This window comes from Glycine soja, chromosome 12, assembly GCF_004193775.1.
Source record: "Glycine soja cultivar W05 chromosome 12, ASM419377v2, whole genome shotgun sequence".
Taxonomy (NCBI): domain Eukaryota; kingdom Viridiplantae; phylum Streptophyta; class Magnoliopsida; order Fabales; family Fabaceae; genus Glycine; species Glycine soja.
This window is the reverse complement of record NC_041013.1, coordinates 6,123,289-6,142,547: the sequence shown is the minus strand read 5'-3', so window position 1 is coordinate 6,142,547 and position 19,259 is coordinate 6,123,289. Positions and strand designations below refer to the sequence as shown.

The 19,259-nt window shown below is 32.3% G+C and overlaps 1 protein-coding gene and 1 pseudogene across 1 annotated transcript; both read right to left on the bottom strand.

Moving 5' to 3' along the window:
- Nucleotides 1-6,059: 6,059 nt before the first annotated feature.
- LOC114380309 lies at nt 6,060-7,572 on the bottom strand (annotated as a pseudogene).
- Nucleotides 7,573-10,753: 3,181 nt separating this feature from the next.
- LOC114379852 (P-loop NTPase domain-containing protein LPA1 homolog 1-like) lies at nt 10,754-17,646 on the bottom strand. The gene is made up of 8 exons (XM_028338635.1): nt 17,426-17,646; nt 17,127-17,271; nt 14,459-14,721; nt 13,546-13,627; nt 12,966-13,391; nt 12,126-12,863; nt 11,874-11,984; nt 10,754-11,349 (listed from the first exon to the last, which is right to left on the bottom strand). The coding sequence occupies exons 2-8, from the start codon at nt 17,259-17,261 to the stop codon at nt 10,990-10,992; spliced, it is 2,115 nt and encodes a 704-aa protein (XP_028194436.1). The 5' UTR covers nt 17,262-17,271; nt 17,426-17,646; the 3' UTR covers nt 10,754-10,989.
- Nucleotides 17,647-19,259: the final 1,613 nt, after the last annotated feature.

Below are 19,259 nucleotides of genomic sequence, written 5' to 3'. Positions count from 1 at the left end.
TCTGGTTTTCTGTTAATATTCATCATTGTCTTAGCCATTTCATTCCAATTCTTTTGATCTCCATTCATCATTTATAAACTCTATTTATAATATAAAAGTTATTATTAATCCACAACATATGCTTTGCCTTAAATCTATTCAGTTAGCAATTATTAATCCAACTTGTATAGTCTCTAATATAAAATTACCCTTTGGCTTAAAAGCTAGAACTGCTTAAAAATAATATGCATGCCTACCCACGAGTAGTAAACCAAGAGATATTTAAGATTGCATCAAAATTGCAAGAGGTACTTCAAGTTTTCCTTCACATACACACATTTTTATTCATTATTTTTCTGTCTCTCTGATCATATCAACTATTGGAAAAAATTGGGGGCCTAAGGCTGTGACATAATTCTCACTCCAGTACAAAGTCCCATTATAAGAAAACAAACAACACATAATTTAAGATTAACTACAAATTTGACCGCTTTAGCATTTCTGGAAAACAAATAGAACATAGAATTCTCTCACCAGCACAAATCCCATATAAAATAGTATATTCAAAGTTTCAAACTGTTAGTATTTGTAGACATTAAAGCATAACAGAGCCAGAAAATAAAACTTGAGGTCCAACGAGGATTGTCTCTAAAGGTGCCAGTGAAGTGCTGAGAGTCTGAGATTGAGTGAGGAATAATGAGGTCTAGCGGCAGTGCAGTGGTGCGGAGGTCTCGCAGTGCGGCAGCGATGAGGAAGTCTGGCATCGCGACACGAGTGAGGAATGTTGTAGTGTGTTTGTGGTGCTGCAAGAGGTTGCAGTGCCAACGGTGAAGGAGTTTCAGTGTCACGAATGCGAAAGCAAGGGATTTCAAGTGAGTGAGAGTCAGAAAGGCAAAGTGAGGGAGCTGAGGGTTTTTGGCACCAGAAAATAATTATAAAAGATTTCACAACATTGATTTTTAAATAAAATCGATGTTAACTAAGTAACTCAACATTGATTTTTGAAAAAATCGATGTTGATTTTTCCCTACATGTTTTCAATAACATTAATTTTTCAGAAAATTGATATTAACACGAGTCCATTAACATCAATTTTTCAAAAATCAATATTAATGAACTCATGTTAACATTAGTTTTTAAATAACTGATATTAACAAATGCATATTAATATTGGTTTTTTAAAAAATTCATGTTAATAAATTTGTATTATTTATGAGTATCATCAATTTTATCAAAATAAAACTGATATTAATGTAGTGATATCAAAATCATTATTTGTAGTAGTAACATGTATGTTATACTTGTCCATGTAGGATTCAAATAGTGGTTAGCTATTTCGAGGATTAATTTCTTTCGCTAGATAATAATAGTTGGTTTATTTTATTTTCTTATGACTAACATTAACTGGCTCGTTATTGTTGGCATCTGCTGAGAAAATCAAACATAGTGTTGAAGCTATATATGTTTTAATATCTCTTCTAGACAGCTAGCGCATACATCCTAGCATATGACCACATTTTGAGACGAAAATCTAAAATTGTTGGATAGTACTGTTTGTAATGCTCGGTAATTCTAGATTTAATTATCTGAATATAGCAGAGTCTTGAAACTAAACAACTAAACATGTATGTACTTTTAAAATTTAGTGAATTAAAATAACAGTACTTTTTAAATTAAATACAGTACAGATATTCTGATTAATTTGAAGTTAGATACAAAGATAAAAAATTTAAACACAAAACTTAAGTATGAGATTTGGATAGTGTTATTATTTTCAGATTATGTGTTCTCATAAAATTAATTATTTATAATTCTATTATTTTATTTAGTAATATTATATTGATAAATGCTGTTATTATTTTATATTATCTTTATTACAAAAGAAGTTTTTAATAAGCTAGATTTTGGAAATTACGATTAAAAACTAGCATGCTATTTTTAAGTTAATTTTTACTTTTCATTAATTCCATCTCTAATACTTTTTTTAAGATATTCTATCTCTAATACTTAATTTAAATAGAAAAAAGATGACAAATGAATTAACGAAACTTGTGTAGTTAGACCATTCTTTCCATTTTACATTTTCGATCTAACGAAATTACCAAACCATAATTGTTTTAATCAAATTAATTAACGTGGAAAGATTTAGAAAAAGAAGAATGGTTGGAATAAGAGTGATGCTGAGTTCACAACAATTACAGCGTCTGACAGAAACTACACTCAGCCTCGGAGTTGTCGCTTGCTTGCAGGACAGTTGTGGCATGGAAGGATGGCTTTTTTGTACCACTGACCCTCACATTAATTACATTTTTTTCTTATCATCATGCATTATAGTACTTTTTTTAGTTTAAGGAAAAAATAAAAAAAAATGATTTCCAATAATTTTTTTATTCTTTTTGTACTAAATAAATTGAGGATAGAGAGTTATTTTAAAATTGAAAAAAAAAACTAGTTTCAATGAAATTAACTAAAAATGATTAGCCTATTTGAAATTATATTTAAATTAAATATAATAGGAAGAGCAGTATATTAAAATGTGCATTTTTATTAGTGTGAAAAATAAGTACTTTTTCAATAATAGAAATGATAAAAACAAGAGCTAGGTAGGTAGGCTTGCGTTGGTGGTACGATCTGACGCCTATCATACTCTGCAAGAAACAGACCAATCAGTATCCAAATTTTGGAAGCAGAGTGTTCTTTCTGAGCAGATTTGGCATTATCATCTTCGGATTTCTACTAGTCAATAATGCAAGCTGGGAAGTTAATTTTGGAACTTACTTTTACTTTTTTTGTTTTTAATTTTACTTTTCTGCTGACAACAACTGGACAGCAATGTTCTTTTTAGTAGAGATTAGTCGTTGCATTATGATCTAGAATCTTAATATTGTAATAATAGTCACATTGACAAAAACTTTACATTCTAAATATATTCCTAGGTCTAAAGCAGGTGTATTAAGATCTCACATTGGATTGGTATATATATATAGTCAAGTGCAGTATACTGTTAGTAAACTAACTTCTACAGACGCATTGGACTCAGTTTATTCTCAATTTTAATACGGTATTATGATCTAATCTTATTATTTGGTCACATGTAATTTCATTTTCCATTCATTCTTGGATGTAAGGGAGTGTCTCAAGATCTTACATTGACCAATGTATATATACGACTAAAGAAATTATTAGAAAACTTGAGTAAAACTTTGAAGATAGTTTGTGAAATTATTGCCTTGAACTAACTATAAGATCAATCCATCCTTAATTTAATTCTTATGAAATTCATTGGTTAAATAAAATAGAAGATATTAAATAGACTATAGTATTACTTAGAAACACAATTTTATCTCGTTTAATTTTTTTATTTTGTTTCTTAATAAGTACATTTAGAATACTTGGCCAAAAAAATTATTCGGTCATCTAATTATCAATTTACTTAAAAAGACTTCAATATTCATGGTAAGAAAAGAGAAAGGTGAATAGGTATATAGAGATGTAATTAAAATTGATATTAGACATCAAATTTGAACTTCAACTTCCGAATCAAGTATATTAACTTGGTGTGACATTTCTTAAAATTAGATAAAATACTGAATTAGGCTTTATAATTTTTTTAGAAAAATGTAGTCGATCATTCCTCTATTATTTTCTAAAGTTTCGTTTTCTCTGACTAACTGCAGAAAATGGTAATTTACATTGCAGCAAGTGATGGGCAATTCAGTAGGATAGTTGTTGGTCTGTGTTCTCTGAGTAAGAGTAATGATTATGATTACGTGTAATGTTTGTGGTCCCCGCTTGTCGTACATTGTGACCCACTCTATGCCGTTTTACTTTGCCAGACATGCAACTCCAGGACCGCTTAGGGCCCCATCAACTAGATCTCTTTGTACCTCAATATCTATCTTCTTTTTTTTAGTTAAAATTTCTACTATACTTTTTTCATCATATTTCAATTCTATATTACCATATAAATATATTTATTATTGTCATTAAACCAGAGTATACGGATAAATGTTCACTTCAAAATAGGGTGAATTGAAGTGGAAAAAAAAGAACATGAATAATAAGATAGAAAAAGAAAAAATATAGAAATGATGAGTGATTTTTTTTGTTTGTAAAAATAAACACGTGTAATAATAATTTATGAACACTGTTAAATTAATTGAGCTAAATTTTCTTAGTGGACATAATAAGTGATTTAAAAGAGAGAGAGAGAAAATGAGAATAAAGTAAAATGAAAATGAGATAAAAGAAAAAATATGTGTTTATTTAATATTTTTATTAAAATAAATTTATTATAATAATAAGAGGCTTTGGTATTAAACGAGGAATATGTAGAATTATGAAAATATAAAAATTAACTTACAACCTGAAGAATTATAATCATTTTTTTTACTTATTCTGAATCACAAATGAAAAAAACTAAAAATAAAAAATTTTCTCCCACTTTTGACTCATAAACATGATAATGTTATTTTATATTTATCATAATTATTATTATTTTTTAAAATTACTTATCGACTCTATTTCTTAATTTATTGTTCCTTCTTTAATTATATAACATAACTATTTTTATTTTACTAATTTAGCACTATCTAAGAGTTCATTTCATTTTTTATTCTTTATCACACGATAGCTACTTTTTTTATTATGTTAAGATGTACTATATTAAGCTAGAAAGTGACACTTTGATTTATCTTTTTTCATTATCAGGCTTAAGTCAATACTCATGCAACATGTCAGTTTAAATATAGCAAAGCACAAATTATAATGTTACTATGAAAAAGTTGTCTTAATTGCGAACACTTCTTAACCCGCCTTAGTTGTTATCTTTTTGGAGATTGTATGAAGTGTAACTTTGAGGGTGGTCGTTTAATTGTTTAGTTCCATGTCTATTAGAGATATGACCAAATTAGTAGGGTCTTATTAGCCAAAGCCCTAAGACATTAGTTAAGGAATTAAAATAAGAAAATATTTAATGTGAAAATCATAAGAGAACATAAAAAAAATATAAGTAACCTAATTTTGCATATCCCAATAAAAATCTTTATTTTTTTAGTTTCTTAACCAATCCCTTAAGATATTAATTAGTATTTGTCTTAAAGTTTATAAGGAAGGGACAACCTTCACTTTATAAATCAATTTTGTAAGATTGAATTAGGTCCATAACTCATATTTTAAGATGATATCAAAACTTATCCTAAATTTATTATTCGGCCACTTGCATTTGACATATTCTAGGCTAGAAGTCCTAAGCGTGACGGGCAGTATTGGAAAAGCCACCTTAATTGTGACTTCTTTGGAGGTTACCTCAAGTGCAACCTTGAGGGTGATGGTTTAATGGTTTACTCCCATATCAACTAGAGATATGACCAAAGTATATAAATGAGACAACCATTAATTTATAAGTCGATTTTGTAGGGTTAAATTAGACCTATAATTCATAATTTATGATTTTCCCTCACCAAAATTGCAATTCAAATCATGTAGATCCAAACAAACAATATCGTCAAAAACTAAAAAAAAAAACTATATCATTTTTAATGTAAATTTGATCCAAATGAAAAAATGGGGCTATAATAAGGCCCCAGAAACAATGAAAGGTCATTTAGCCCAAAAATGGCTCAAGCATGATTTAGTATATCTCTCTCTAACACCAAGAGTGAGATTATATCATTCATTATGAAAATGAGCCAAGTTGATTACCAACAACTTCAAAACCTAGTGTGACTTCATGAAAGACTTGCATTGCCTCATACATCTTTATTTTCAAGTCATCTAGAGACTCAATCAAATGGATTACCTCTTTCTTACCGATCCATTTACAGCAGCATTATTGTCACCTTTGCAGTCTGGTGATTTGGCGTAAGTTGATCATCCACAAGTGGACATAGATATTCACCCCACCTCATGCGTTGATTTTCTGGAGTAGCAAAAGCCAAAGTTGAGGCAAGTGTGCAAGACAATGCACCACCATGACACTAATTATCAGTAGGAGCTGAAGAAATTCCTAAACTATCAAAGGGCGATGGCATCATTGGACCCCTTATACCTTGGGGAACTATTGATGGATCCATGTCATTTATACCATTTCCCATGTATTTAAACCCTTGGTTGGAGTTAGGATGTAGCATCTGGTTCTGCTGCACCTATTGGACATTTTTAATTCTTTGAGCACCCATCCTTTGTCCAAAAGAACCTTGTCTCTGTAGGTGGTATGGCATAATGAAATTTGGAACAACACTAGGACGCATGTCTTGGAAGAGGTGCTGCTGGAAAACCATATCCTGCTGGCTGAGGTGGTACGAGACCAGGTGCCCCTTGACCAAAATACAACCAAGGAGGGGCAAGTCTTGGTGTCCCTGGATGATATCCAGGGATTCCAACAGGCAAAGGTGTAATTGTACCTGGGGCTTGCATTTGAGAAAACTAAGTTTGTAAGCAAACTTTCCTCTCTTCTTTGCGTGAGTCACAACTACACACACAGGCTTTCGTCCAATCATCTTTCCATTCATTTCATTCAAAACTTTACTTGCATCCTCAACAGGAGAAAAGGCAACAAAACCATAGCCCTTGCTATGCCCATTTGATTCAAGCACCACCTTGCAACATGTTATTGTTCCAAACTCAAAAATTAGCTCCTTCAATTTTTCATCATTGATTGACATTACCATCAAGGTTATTCAGGTACAAAAGTACCTTGTAATTTTTCATATTTTCTTATTCTTTCTAGCTCAAATATGGATTTCAACTTTGCCTCTCCTTATGCTTTTCTTTGAGCCCTCCCTATATATAAAACCTTATAATCATTGACTATGGTTTCGTTTAACCTTTCAGCAGATGCTGAATCTGGACTTTGATCGCAAAACCAAAACATCTACAATTCTCATCTCTGTCTTTTATTTACCACAACAGTAGTTATTATACCAGAGGTGCAAAGACTTGCTTAGGGTCTTCATTGGTATATGTTTCGGAAAATTTTTCAAATACACATTAGTGAATTTTGGGATGCATTTACTTGACCCCTTTTTTGACACCTAGCAAAGAGTCCAACGCAGATTTTTTTTATCATTTATCAAAATGCCATTCAACTTTTTGGTAGCATTTTGTGCAGACTCTTCATTGCCAAACTGCACAAATCCATACCCTTTTGATTGACCGTTGTAGTCAACGACTACCTTACTAGAGAGTACAAATCCAAAGGCAACAAAAGTTTCATTTAATGCCTTCTTGTCTATTGATATGTCAAGGTTCTTGATAAACATATTTGCATATCTACTTTTTCGAATGCTAGGATTTCAATGAGAAAACATAATACGAATAGATTTTCCATTCAGATGAGTGAAATTCAGATGTTCCATAGCATTTAGCAGCATCTTGGGTGCTGGCAAAATTGACATAACATCCAAGAGAGGATCGTCTAGTTTGATCCTTGCAAACCCTAATTGAAACCACTTGGCCAAACAGTTCAAGCAATTGTGCCTCGTTAACATTACCTTCAAGATCACCAATGTACGGATAGGCATTCTCGAATTGTGCATCGTTCAATGTTGTCGTTGGAATTGCTGCCAGAGCAGAAATCGTTGTCGCTACCATTTGTATTTTTTTTTTTGCAAAAATAAATCCTTTTCGGAACACTTAAAAAAAAAAAACCAAAAAAAGATTCGAAAAGGGATTGGGGGCTTTTTTATATTTTAGTAATTTTTTGGGTTGTTGTTCCCTTGCAAGGGAACATGGAGCACCGAAAGGTGGGGTTCTATGTTGGTGTGAGAGTGAGAAGTGAGGTTTATACACGGTGTTGAAAAATGTCATTTTATTAGTCTGTCTTGGGTTTCTATTAAATAACTGCGTTTTGGTCTCATACTAAGGAGTATAAGCAAAATGTTGCGGGCCCGTGACAAACGACAATGAAGCACATGACAATGTGACATGGTGGTTTTTTTGTTGTCATAATTCCCACTTTGTCACCCTTTATCCCAACTTAGTTGCGGTCTCTTTGGGGATTGCCTGACGTGTAAGCTCTAAGGATGGTGGTTTAGTTTCATATCAATTAGAGATATAGGAAAATTAAAGTATGTAAGTGGGGAACAATCTTTATTTTAGTCTTACAAATTGATTTTGTAGGATTGGATTAAGATCATAATTCACATTTTAAGATGTTAAAGTCCTGAACATGAAGAGGGTGTTAAATAAGCTATCTTACTTACAAACATCCCTTAATTCTCCTTACTAGCGACCTCTTTGGCGTTGTCTAAAGTGTAACCTTGAGGGTTGTGATTTAGTAGTTTAGTCTCACATAAATTAGAGATATGAAAAAATTAAAATATATAAGCGAGGAATAATTTTTATCTTATAAGTCAATTTTATAAGATTGAGTTAGATCCATATAAGACAAAGGCTTAGCAACAAAAATTATTTGTTATTAATTTTTTAAAGAAAAAAAAATCACACATAAATATGAGGTACTGGCCCGTGGATAAATAAGATTGGTGGTGACAATTATTTTTGCTAATAGCACAAGTCGAAGGAGAAAATACTATCTCCTAAATAGTGAATTGAGCAATACTCCAGTCCCAAGTGAAGCTCACTTGAGTAGGTGAGGTGGTTTCAATTGATCTTAACCACATGATTGCATCATAGAACCAAGATATATACCTTGTTTATACAAGCGTAACCTCAGTTATTAATGTATTCACATGTGCTCATGTATCCAAGTACGATTTGCCTTTTAGTTGATGTACCAACTCATGTGACCAAACTATAGTAGCGTTCAACTTCGAGTGTCCTAGTTAAAAGCTTGTTCAATACACATCAAGTTTAATTTCTTAATTCTATTAAAAGGACTCATCCTACACTCGGGCCAAGTAATATCAAATTAATTTTAATAATCCTACCCATTCAAATTTTGGAATTTCATTAAAATCTTTTCTCTAATTGATCGAGTCATTTTTCAATCAATTCATTTCACACTTTCCAACATTTTTTTTATTAAACCTTGCTATTATTGTTAAGGTCAAAGAGTGATATTACGTCAACACTTTGTCTGGGGAAGGTGATTTACAGAGAAGGGGCAAAGACAAACGTGCGAAGTTGTTTGGTGAGGTGATTGAATATGGAAATAAATTTGACAAACGTGGATTCTACACAGTTGTTTTTCTCTTCTGAGTATTGAGCTAAACACGTGACCATTTGTGAAGTGAGGTATTAATAACCCTTCTATCCTTGATTTCTTTTCTATTCTTTTATCAATTATTCAAGGTAGCTAATTGATTAACTTGTGTAAAGTTATATTGAAGTGCCTTATTGATTAAATATACAATTTTATCGATTATTTATTAATTTTAATGATTAAATTCGGTCAGATGACACACATATGCTAGAGGTATAGAAATATTTTAAATTCTCTTCCTCTAATCCATTCATTTAAACTAAACAACTTTACTGTTTTATTTTTATTCTATTTCTCTTTTCTTTAATTATCTCTTTTATTTAATCTACTGTACTTCTCTTCTCACAATCAAACTAATGTGAGGTAAAACTTAAGAACGGGATAATGGAATACTTGCTTTATTTCATCAAGTTGAAGAAAAGAAGTCAGGTTGAGTATGAACCAACAAGCAATAAAAAATATATTACTATCGTATCGAATAAATAATTGAAAAATAAAAAATATGCATAAATACACATGAATGTTTACTGATCTAAACTAGTAGTTTTTCAGAATAAAAAAAATTTAAAAACTGAAAGGTTAACAAAAAACAATTCAAATTATTTTTCTGTACTCATTTCATCTTATCTTATTAGCCATGTTTGACCAGTTTAATAAATTATTGAACTTTTTTTCTCTACCATTTTTAACTGGCCCAAATCAATCTGCTGACAGATTTGTCAACTGTAATTTTTGACAGATAGTTGTTTGCTTCGGCCTTTGGGTCGTCTGATGTAGACTAAAATAAAATTACTTTTTTATAAGAAAAAAATAGTTAAATCTCGATCAGTTATATGATTATTACTTTAATAAATAATACCTACATAAATTGAAACCTATGATTAAAAGCACTAAATTACACTAATAATTTTTTAGTTATTATTTAATTATAGATTATCAGACTTCTATATTATTTATATTTAAAATGTTTTCTAATTAATTAAAAATAAAAAATCTAGCCGTCTATCTTAAAATTGTGAAACCACCAAATGGTAAACTCACTTTTCTGGCATAGAAAGTAAAAAATGACACGTGGTAAAATTTACCTCTACAGAGCTGACCTGTAAAATTGGTTGGAGCATAGAAATTTTGCCATGGCGTTCAATGTATACACAAATCTTAGCCTGTAATAACAAGCCATTTTGCTCATCTATGTTTCCCATTTTAAGGAAAAGATTTATGAGAGAGTTTTCCTATTGTATAGTGTATATTCCCCAGTTATAAGAAAGTGTATAATTATTCTCTCTTAATATTTAAAAAGATGCTGTAATTTTTTTCATTACCCGTCATCTTTTCCCCAGTTATAAGAAAGTGTATAATTATTCTCTCTTAATATTTAAAAAGATGCTGTAATTTTTTTCATTACCCGTCATCTTTTCCTTATAAGAGTGTATAATTGTTCTATCCTATGTATTCAAATATAGTGTCCATTCTTATTTTTTCTCATAATTAATTTTAGTTGTGAGATATTATTGTTACTCTGCTCCCCAACAAAAATGTAAATCTAAAATAAGCAAAAATCATAATAAACTCAAAACCATGAACACTCGATTCATTGGAGAGTTTTCATGGATTCAAGAGATAAGGGCGATGTTGCATTCTTTATATACATCTTTAGAAAAATGTTTTTAAAAAATGTCAAAACATTGATTCATCCATATCAAGCAACGAAATAACTACAAGACGAGGAAGGTTTTGGACGCTCTACTATATACACATGGGACATCGTAAGCTATAGTAAATCAAAAAAACACCAAAAACAACTGATCATTACGAGTTTTGTTGAAGAGGGAAAGTAAGTAGTGCTACCTGTGAGGAGCACCAGAAAGGATGGGATCATTCACTGCTGAACGATGCTTTCCCAATGCAGGAATACTAAGAGAACGTGTTCTTAATTTGGCTTTCCTCTCATTCTTTTCCACGAGCAAAGAAGAATAAGAAAATAGTGGCTCTGCCAACTCGCTTCTACTTCTAAGGAAAAGATCCAGGTTTCGACGATACTTGTACCCCCCATGCATTTTACTTCCTAGTTCACCGGTAACACCATCAACCCTGATCCTATACTCTTCATCATCTGACCAATACCCATTTTCCAGCACGTCTTGCATCGCAAGATCATCGTACTCTTCATCGGATTTTGTCGATTCCTCGTCAACTGATCCTACCTGCAAAGCAATTGAAAACATTAGAAATGACCCAGGACTCGTGTTTACTACATACCACTAACACAATTGAGATTAGCATCAATTCATTTCCAAGTGATAACTCGCCATCACGGAAAAACAACATTGTGCGTGTTAAGTTCCATGAATTACTCAGAAGCACACTGAAATACCAATGAACGTAATTTTGGGTTAATGTCATGTTCGGCTTCACCTTTAAAAAAATTGGGTTCAAATTAATGTTGAATTGAAGTAACTTTGGATAGCTTTCACATTAGAACAAAGATTTTATATTGAATTTTACTTTTAACTAGCTTTTAGAATAAAAACATTCGGTCATAAATCAAATCATTTCAAAATCAATTTTATTAACACCAGTCCAAACACACTCATTGCAGATTCATTGCCGTTGCTAGCATGGGCAACACCAAACGCAACCCAAAAGACTTGAAATTCTTCTTTAGGGGGAATTTCATTACATATTCAGATAGGTAAATCAGTTATAAAACATGAAAACACAAGTCTACCTCTTCAAGGGCATGTTTGTCGCCATCATCACTGAAATCCTCATCACTGCCCACCTCCGGTTGATCGTCAATCTCTTCATCACTACCATGCACTGAGAAGTCTTCCTTGAGCTAAAATAATGCAAAAATGAAAAGTAAAATCAACAAATGACATAATAATTTGTCTTATCCAATATTTTCACCATTGACAATAACAAGCCATTAATTTTGATGCCGAACAGAGATAAATTTATGAAAAGTGTTCAAATTTACCTCCTTTGCGGCAACATCCGACATCCTTGGTGAGCTACAGCAAGAGGATACATATCTACTACCTGTATCAGTTCCATCGGCTCTAGACTCGTCAACACTTCCAGCACGACTAGTGCCACCATCACTTGGCCATGCACTGATCCCATAAAAACCAAACTGAAGATTTATAGGTTCTGCCTTGCCAATTCTTAAGGGACCATACATTGGATGTCCAACTCCATTCTCTGGTCCATGGCACCATACAGGCTTCCCATTACAGTCAACTAAATTAACAGGCCAGGCCTTTGCCACAGACCCATCAGTATTAACAAGAGCCATCAGATTCCTTGAAGAACCTTTTCTTTGGATCAGTTGAAACATTCCTTTTGAGCTCAAAGAATTGGCTGCACATTGATTTCTATATTCCTCATAAACAACTGTCACAGTATTTCTAACAGGATCATATAGTTGTTCCCCAACCTCACGCCTTCGAAGACAGCTGAAGACAGTTGCATGAATGGCTGCTACACTCTTGTCAACATTGGTATTGTTTATTTTGGGAACTAAATGCTTTTCAGCACGCTTGCAGAGATACTCCTGGATTGTTCTGATGTTTCTGATATACTTCACATACTTGTTTTTAGCTGGGTCTAGTGTCATATACTTCGCACGTACAGCAAATCTTTCCAAGTGCTTATCCTCATTTGTAATGTGTATCATGAATGGTATAATTGAAGGATGTTTCTTCATGAGCCCCATCTGCACGAGTATTCAAATTTTGATTGCTAGCTAATGAGAAAATAAATTGGAATCCATAGGAAAAGAAATAGTGAAAGACACAATAATGAAAATCAAACATACAACAAAGTTGAGGCTCAAGTGAACACCCTCCACAACAACAGACTCTTTTCGTTCTTCCCATGCAGTGATTAGCCTATCAAGACTGTCAATCACCATCTCACTCTGTGCCTTGAATCCTTCGATAGCCATTTGTTTTGGACTTAGCAGTTCAGTAGGACCAGAGCTCGTCTCCAACGTCCTAATATCAGATTTGCTAGAATTGTGACCCTCAGTTACGTCTTCCTTGGAAACTAAATGTGACACACCAGCCAGCTTTTTTGCTTTCCTTCTAGCCTTTGCTTCTGCAACAGCAACAGGGTCCAAACACTCCCCTGCATGGTATGTAGAAGCCCACAACAAGGGATTTTCTTTCTCATTAGCAAAACTTCTCATCATGTGCCGAATAGAATCGGTTGATACCACTGTCGTGATTCCTAACCTACTTCCCTGAAGTGAAGACATAAATGATGGTTATCAAACTGTAAGGTATTAATATTGCTCATTTTCAACTTTCTCACATGTATATCCTACCACCAAATAAGTAAAAACCTAGATTTTTTGCATTTGAAAAACAAACAACTGATTCTCTTTGTCAAGATACCAGCAATGCAGACAAAGTGGATTTGCCACAGCCACTAGTGCCACACAATAACACTGTCACAGACTCTTTCCTTTCCCGGATCCTGCAATCAAAGAAAATAATCGTAAATATAAGAGGGTAACTATCACCATATTTTGAAAAATAAACTCCTCATGATAAGTATAAATTTAAGTAAAATTTTTGGTGCTACAAATATCACATATCAACATGCTGTATGTTGTACTTCATATTAAAGCTTGGTAATTAACTTAGAATCCAAAACAACATTATGGGACAATTGAACGTTCAGTCCATAGATTTTTCTGATTTTCAGTATGGAAATAAAACCAGAAGTAGAAGAAGAAAATATTTAGAGAGTCAATTATTGGAAATGAAGACGGTTTTAATCTGGTAACTTGAAAACTCAGATCTACCATTCGCTGTTCTTCAGATTTCTGGGAAGGATACTCACATTCCTCATAAATCCAAACAGTTGTATTTCAAACGTAAATATGTCAAATTCTGAGAGTTCAAAAACAATTTTGAGAAGTGAGGTATAGGACAAAAAGATATATGATAAGGAAACCCCCTAACACAATTCACAAGACATATGATGAAAATCCATGAAAATCAGTAAATCACAATATTTTTATTAGTAGAGATATCTATTGACATTTTCAAAATTCGTATGATAGTATAACGCCCAAAGCAAAATGCCTAATCAAATGAATGTAATCCAGTTTCAATAAATACATCATACTAAGTAAGAACATGGTAACAACTACTATAACATCTTGATCAATAAAATGGAACCATGGCAAACCCTATCAAATCATACAACTTAATAGATTCCACTACAAGAGAGCATATGCCACAATTAAGGTTACAGTAGATCATAGCCCTCATAAAGGAATAAACATAAACAACGCAGTACCTGCAGGCTAATACCAAGTCTGCTCTCTGGTTAGGACCCACATACTTGTACTCTGCCAGAGCATCACAGGCAATATCTAGAAAAATTTCTCTCCGAACAAATGCAGATGTGCGCCTTTTGTACAACTCAAATGGTACACTTTTACCATCTCTCTTTACAAAATTCCTCTTGAAAACATCAAAATCTGATAGGGCCTCTACTTCCGGCTTCAAAACATCAGTAGAATTCTCTTTCCTTGTGAGTTCAAACACTCTTTGGCTGATCTGATAAGAGGAAAATGAAAAACACAGTCAGAATAATGTTGTGGAAAAATTCTGATGTTATATGTAGTCTCTGCACAAAACATAAGAATTAACCAGTACTAATAACCAAAAAACACATTGTATATCATATATCCATGTCTATCATATTGGTATTGAGCATATCCATGTAAAATACTCATCAAACATCAACAATATCTCTAGTCTGCATCTTACAATATTTTTTACTTTTTTTTTAAATACTTGTTCCAATACTGGCAGGGTACCATAACAATTGGTAGATAAATAATAGTACAGAAAAATGTGTTTTTAATCTCGATACTTTCAGTCAAACATGGTCAAGATCCATAGATTTTTATATTGATGAATTTGGTCTTCACACTTTAAAAAGCATAGTATTTCTATTTCCTTAAGTCTTCACACTTTAAAAAGCATAGTATTTCTATTTCCTTAAGATGTACGCAATAACTAATCTTATATCAATATATGTTGTAGTACTGACCAATTCTGTATCTTATAACTTTTAGAAGTAGTCAAATCTCAATATCCAAGTCATATCTATGTCTTATGTTGTATCCACATTCCACACTTCATATTAGGTTGATGGTTCTTAACAAGGAACAAAGACTTTCCAATCAATATAAATTTCCCTTTACAACTGAATAAAGATAACCCATTATGATCCATGAATTGGTATCCTTTCCTATTGTTAAGTAACAAAATTTGATCATGTTAGAGCAGTAAAGACAAGATTTTTTTTTTATCAAATAAGGACCTACAATGATTGGTTGAAGGATTAGATATTATATTTGATAAAAATTGCATCTTTTTTCTCTGATTCTCTCCAACTTGACCACATCTTGTTAAGATTCAAATCCCATTCCATTCAAATGAATAGAGGTAGAAAAAGAAAATTCAGAATTTGAGCCAGAGTAGCAACCTAATATTTAACTACAATAGTTCACTTTGAATGCATCATCTCTCACTAAAACATAATTAAATAAAGCGAATAAAAAAAGGTTGAATATTGATGCAAGAGCACACCGTGATAGATAAATCCCACGGGATCTTAACGATTATGAGTACAATCTTCCTAGAGTAGTATCCTCTAATGCACCTGCCTCTAAATCAGCATCCTCAGATACACCATATCCGTTATCATGACACCTTTCTTATTCACGTTTTCCCCATTCACACCAAGTTTTTCTCTCGGCCATCTCCACTCAAGATGATTCTAAAACCTTTTCTCAAGCACAAACAGATCCCAAATGGCATGAAGCCATGGATATGGAGCTCATGGCATTGCAAAACTATAATACTAGGTCCCTAATGTCACTCCCAGTTGGTAAGAAGCCTGTTGGTTCAAAATGGGTGTACAAAATTAAGCGTCGTGCAGATGGCAGTATCGAACGCTATAAAGCTCGCCTTGTTGCCAAGGGTTTATACACAAGTTGAAGGTGTTGATTTCACGAAGACATTAGCCCCAGTACTGTTAGATGCCTCTTAACTGTAGCTGCCGCAAAACAGTTGGACTGATCTCAGTTGGATGCAACAAATGCCCTTTTACATGAAGATTTGCATGAAGTTTATATGCTTCCACCACCAAGTATGCTTATGGCAGGTGACAAACGAGTTTACAAGTTAAATAAGTCAATCTATGGACTTAGACAAGCATCTAGTCAATGGTTTGTCAAGTTATCTACTGCATTGATGAAGTACGGGGTTTACCTTGTCAAAATAATACAAGAAACAGAGTTTCTTCATTTCTTACAAATTTCAAACACCCGTGTTGAATAAAAAAAAGGCCAGAACCAAATGCAACTCATTCAAAGTAAACACGAACCCAAAAGAAGACAAAAACTAATCACAATCGTGGACCAGAAAATGTGAAACGGGCAAAGCAAAAGAACAAACAGGTCAAACTACTTCCGGTCAACAAGGTAACAGAGACCCCTACCCCAATCAAAAAAACAAAAAAGTCCTCAAAATTTCCACTGGAGTCCCTCAAATCCAGAACCTGAATATAGATCACCAATCTAAAATACAAGAAATTATCATATGATCCGGAATAGCCATGTGTCCATCACCCTTACCAATATATACGTAACCATTAACAGAGTCTTTTAATCTCCGAGAAAAAGTTAATAAAACTCGGAGATCGGGTTAGAGCATTATGGATGAAAAAGACACGATTAAGAAAAGAGACCCTTAAAGGTGGTCAATCAGGTTGCTAACGAAGATTAGTGATCAACAAAACCAATGAATACTTTGAACCATTAAGCGGTGATAAAAGAAAAAACAAATAAAAGCAGGGAGATTGTACGAAACTATGGAATCAGAAATCATCATGAAAGAAGAATAATTTCGACGGCGAATTGGAAAAGAGAGAAGAGAAAAAGAAAAGGCACCTTGAAGGCGTGACGCGCTTTGCAACCCATGAGCTGGAGCGTGCTCTGCAGAACGGGACGCGAGTAGCGGAAGGACTCTTTCCTCTCGGAGTCATCGACCACCACTATGTAAAGTATCTTCCCCACCTCGCCCATCGCACGCAACCTGCAAAGGATTATTCATTCATCCATTCACAAACACAACATGCAATCAGAAGAAGAAGAAAACTAACTTCCACCGTAAGCAAACAAAAACAAAAACAAAAGTGTCCCCTCCCCGACATTCATGCGACCCGGCCCCACACAGAAAGGAACTTAACCGCAACAACGACGACAATGCTGCAAAGAAGATTATTGAAGAAGATCGAGAAAAGGAAGAAGAAGAAGAAGCCTAGGGCGAGGATGTTCCTCAGCCATTGTTTGAAGAATGGATTATTGAAGGGTGCGGCATTCCGCTTTGGTTTGGTTTGTCTAATTCACTCTCTCACCTCCCTTTTTATTTTTTTTCACGACACCATCTCTCTCTCTCTCTCTCTCTCTCGCTCTTTAGGAATCCAAAATTAAATAGCACTTCCTGCTTCCCCAAATGACGGATTTGACCTCGCGCGATCCGCGAATTTCCTCAGCCGCGTTTTTTATTTTTTATTTGGAATCACAGTGGGAAAGCCATGATGGGGTCCACCTTGCCCTCTTATTTCAATTACACTAGTATCAATACTATGATCCCGCGTTGATTTTATCAATCACCTATTATATAAACAACATAATAATTATTTTATTCTGTAAATCTTGAAAAAATATTTTATCCTGTCATTTAACAACATGATAAATCATTACCAAAACAAACAACATGATAAATCAACCTAATAATTCTTTTAAAATATATAAATTCTAGTTTATATTTAAAATCAATCATTTAAATTATAATACAAAATTATTTTTAACTGTTGATAATTTCAAATATATATAGTAAAATTTAAATCACAGATAAATAAAGATAAATCGAAAAATATGGATGATTATAAAATAAATAAATAAAACCACCTATAAATTATAATATACTTATATACACTTATTGAAAAAATTTGAAGAAAAAAAATTATCTTGTGATTAAAAAACATAATAATTCAACATATTTATTTTAAAATATATAAATATAAAATAATTTAAATTATAATGTAAAATTATTTAATTATTGGTCATTTAAAAAATGTATAACAAATTTTAAATTACAGATAAATAAAGATAAACTGAAAGAGATGGATGATTATAAAATTAAATGTATAATTATTATTTTTTTAAAGCAGTTGAAAATGATAATCCATCCTTTGTTTAAGGAATTAGAGGGTTAAGGAAGAGTTCATCTACTTACCCTTCCAAATTACTATGAGGGGAGAGGTTAATACTCACGGACTGGCATTCACACATTCGGTTAATTAGAACTATTAAATGAAAATTAAATAACTTAAATTTTATTTCGACAAATTTAACTTATAATATTATGAATACTGAAATATAAACTGTTTATAAAAAAAAAAACCATGGATGCGAGTTGTTTGTAAATATTTTGATAATTGAGTTCAATTTTTACGGATTAAAAAGTATAAAGTGTCTAATCTTCGTTTAATAAATCCAATTTATGAATGTGTAAATGCTTGAAATCCGTTTCCCTTTCACACACATTGATTGTGTATCGAATAAATAACGATTTGTCTAGAATAAGTTCCAAAATATTCAATTGAACGATTTTAATTTGATGACTCACAGCACTGATGCTTCTAATTTAAAAGTGCATATATGGTTTAAAGCCAAATTTTCTGTCGAATAAATTATTTTTAAAAATTTTAGATAAGTTGGATCTCAAATAATTTTTATATATTATGCAACAGATTTACAGGATATTCAATATATTTTTTAAGTAATTTTAATTGATTAGAGAAAAAATATGAAATTTTTTTTATTTTATTTTAAATGAACTAGAAATTTTTTATTAAAAATATAATTTTGTTTTTCAATAAACATACGTTTTTTTCTTTTGGTCAGCAATAAGTTTACATGATGGTTAAGAAAAAAAACAAACCATGCAAACATTAACATTCTAAAGTATAACTTGATTAACACTTTATAAGAAATAGTAAAAGTGAAAAGAAGTGA

Excerpts from the sequence above, each read along its gene's own strand:
- LOC114379852 (XM_028338635.1), bottom strand. The coding sequence starts at position 17,261 with ATGGGCGAGGTGGGGAAGATACTTTACATAGTGGTGGTCGATGACTCC. Across the intron at positions 13,628-14,458 it reads GACTTGGTATTAGCCTGCAG|GATCCGGGAAAGGAAAGAGT; the intron begins GTACTGCGTTGT and ends CTTTGATTGCAG. Across the intron at positions 13,392-13,545 it reads CCACTTTGTCTGCATTGCTG|GGAAGTAGGTTAGGAATCAC; the intron begins GTATCTTGACAA and ends TCTTCACTTCAG.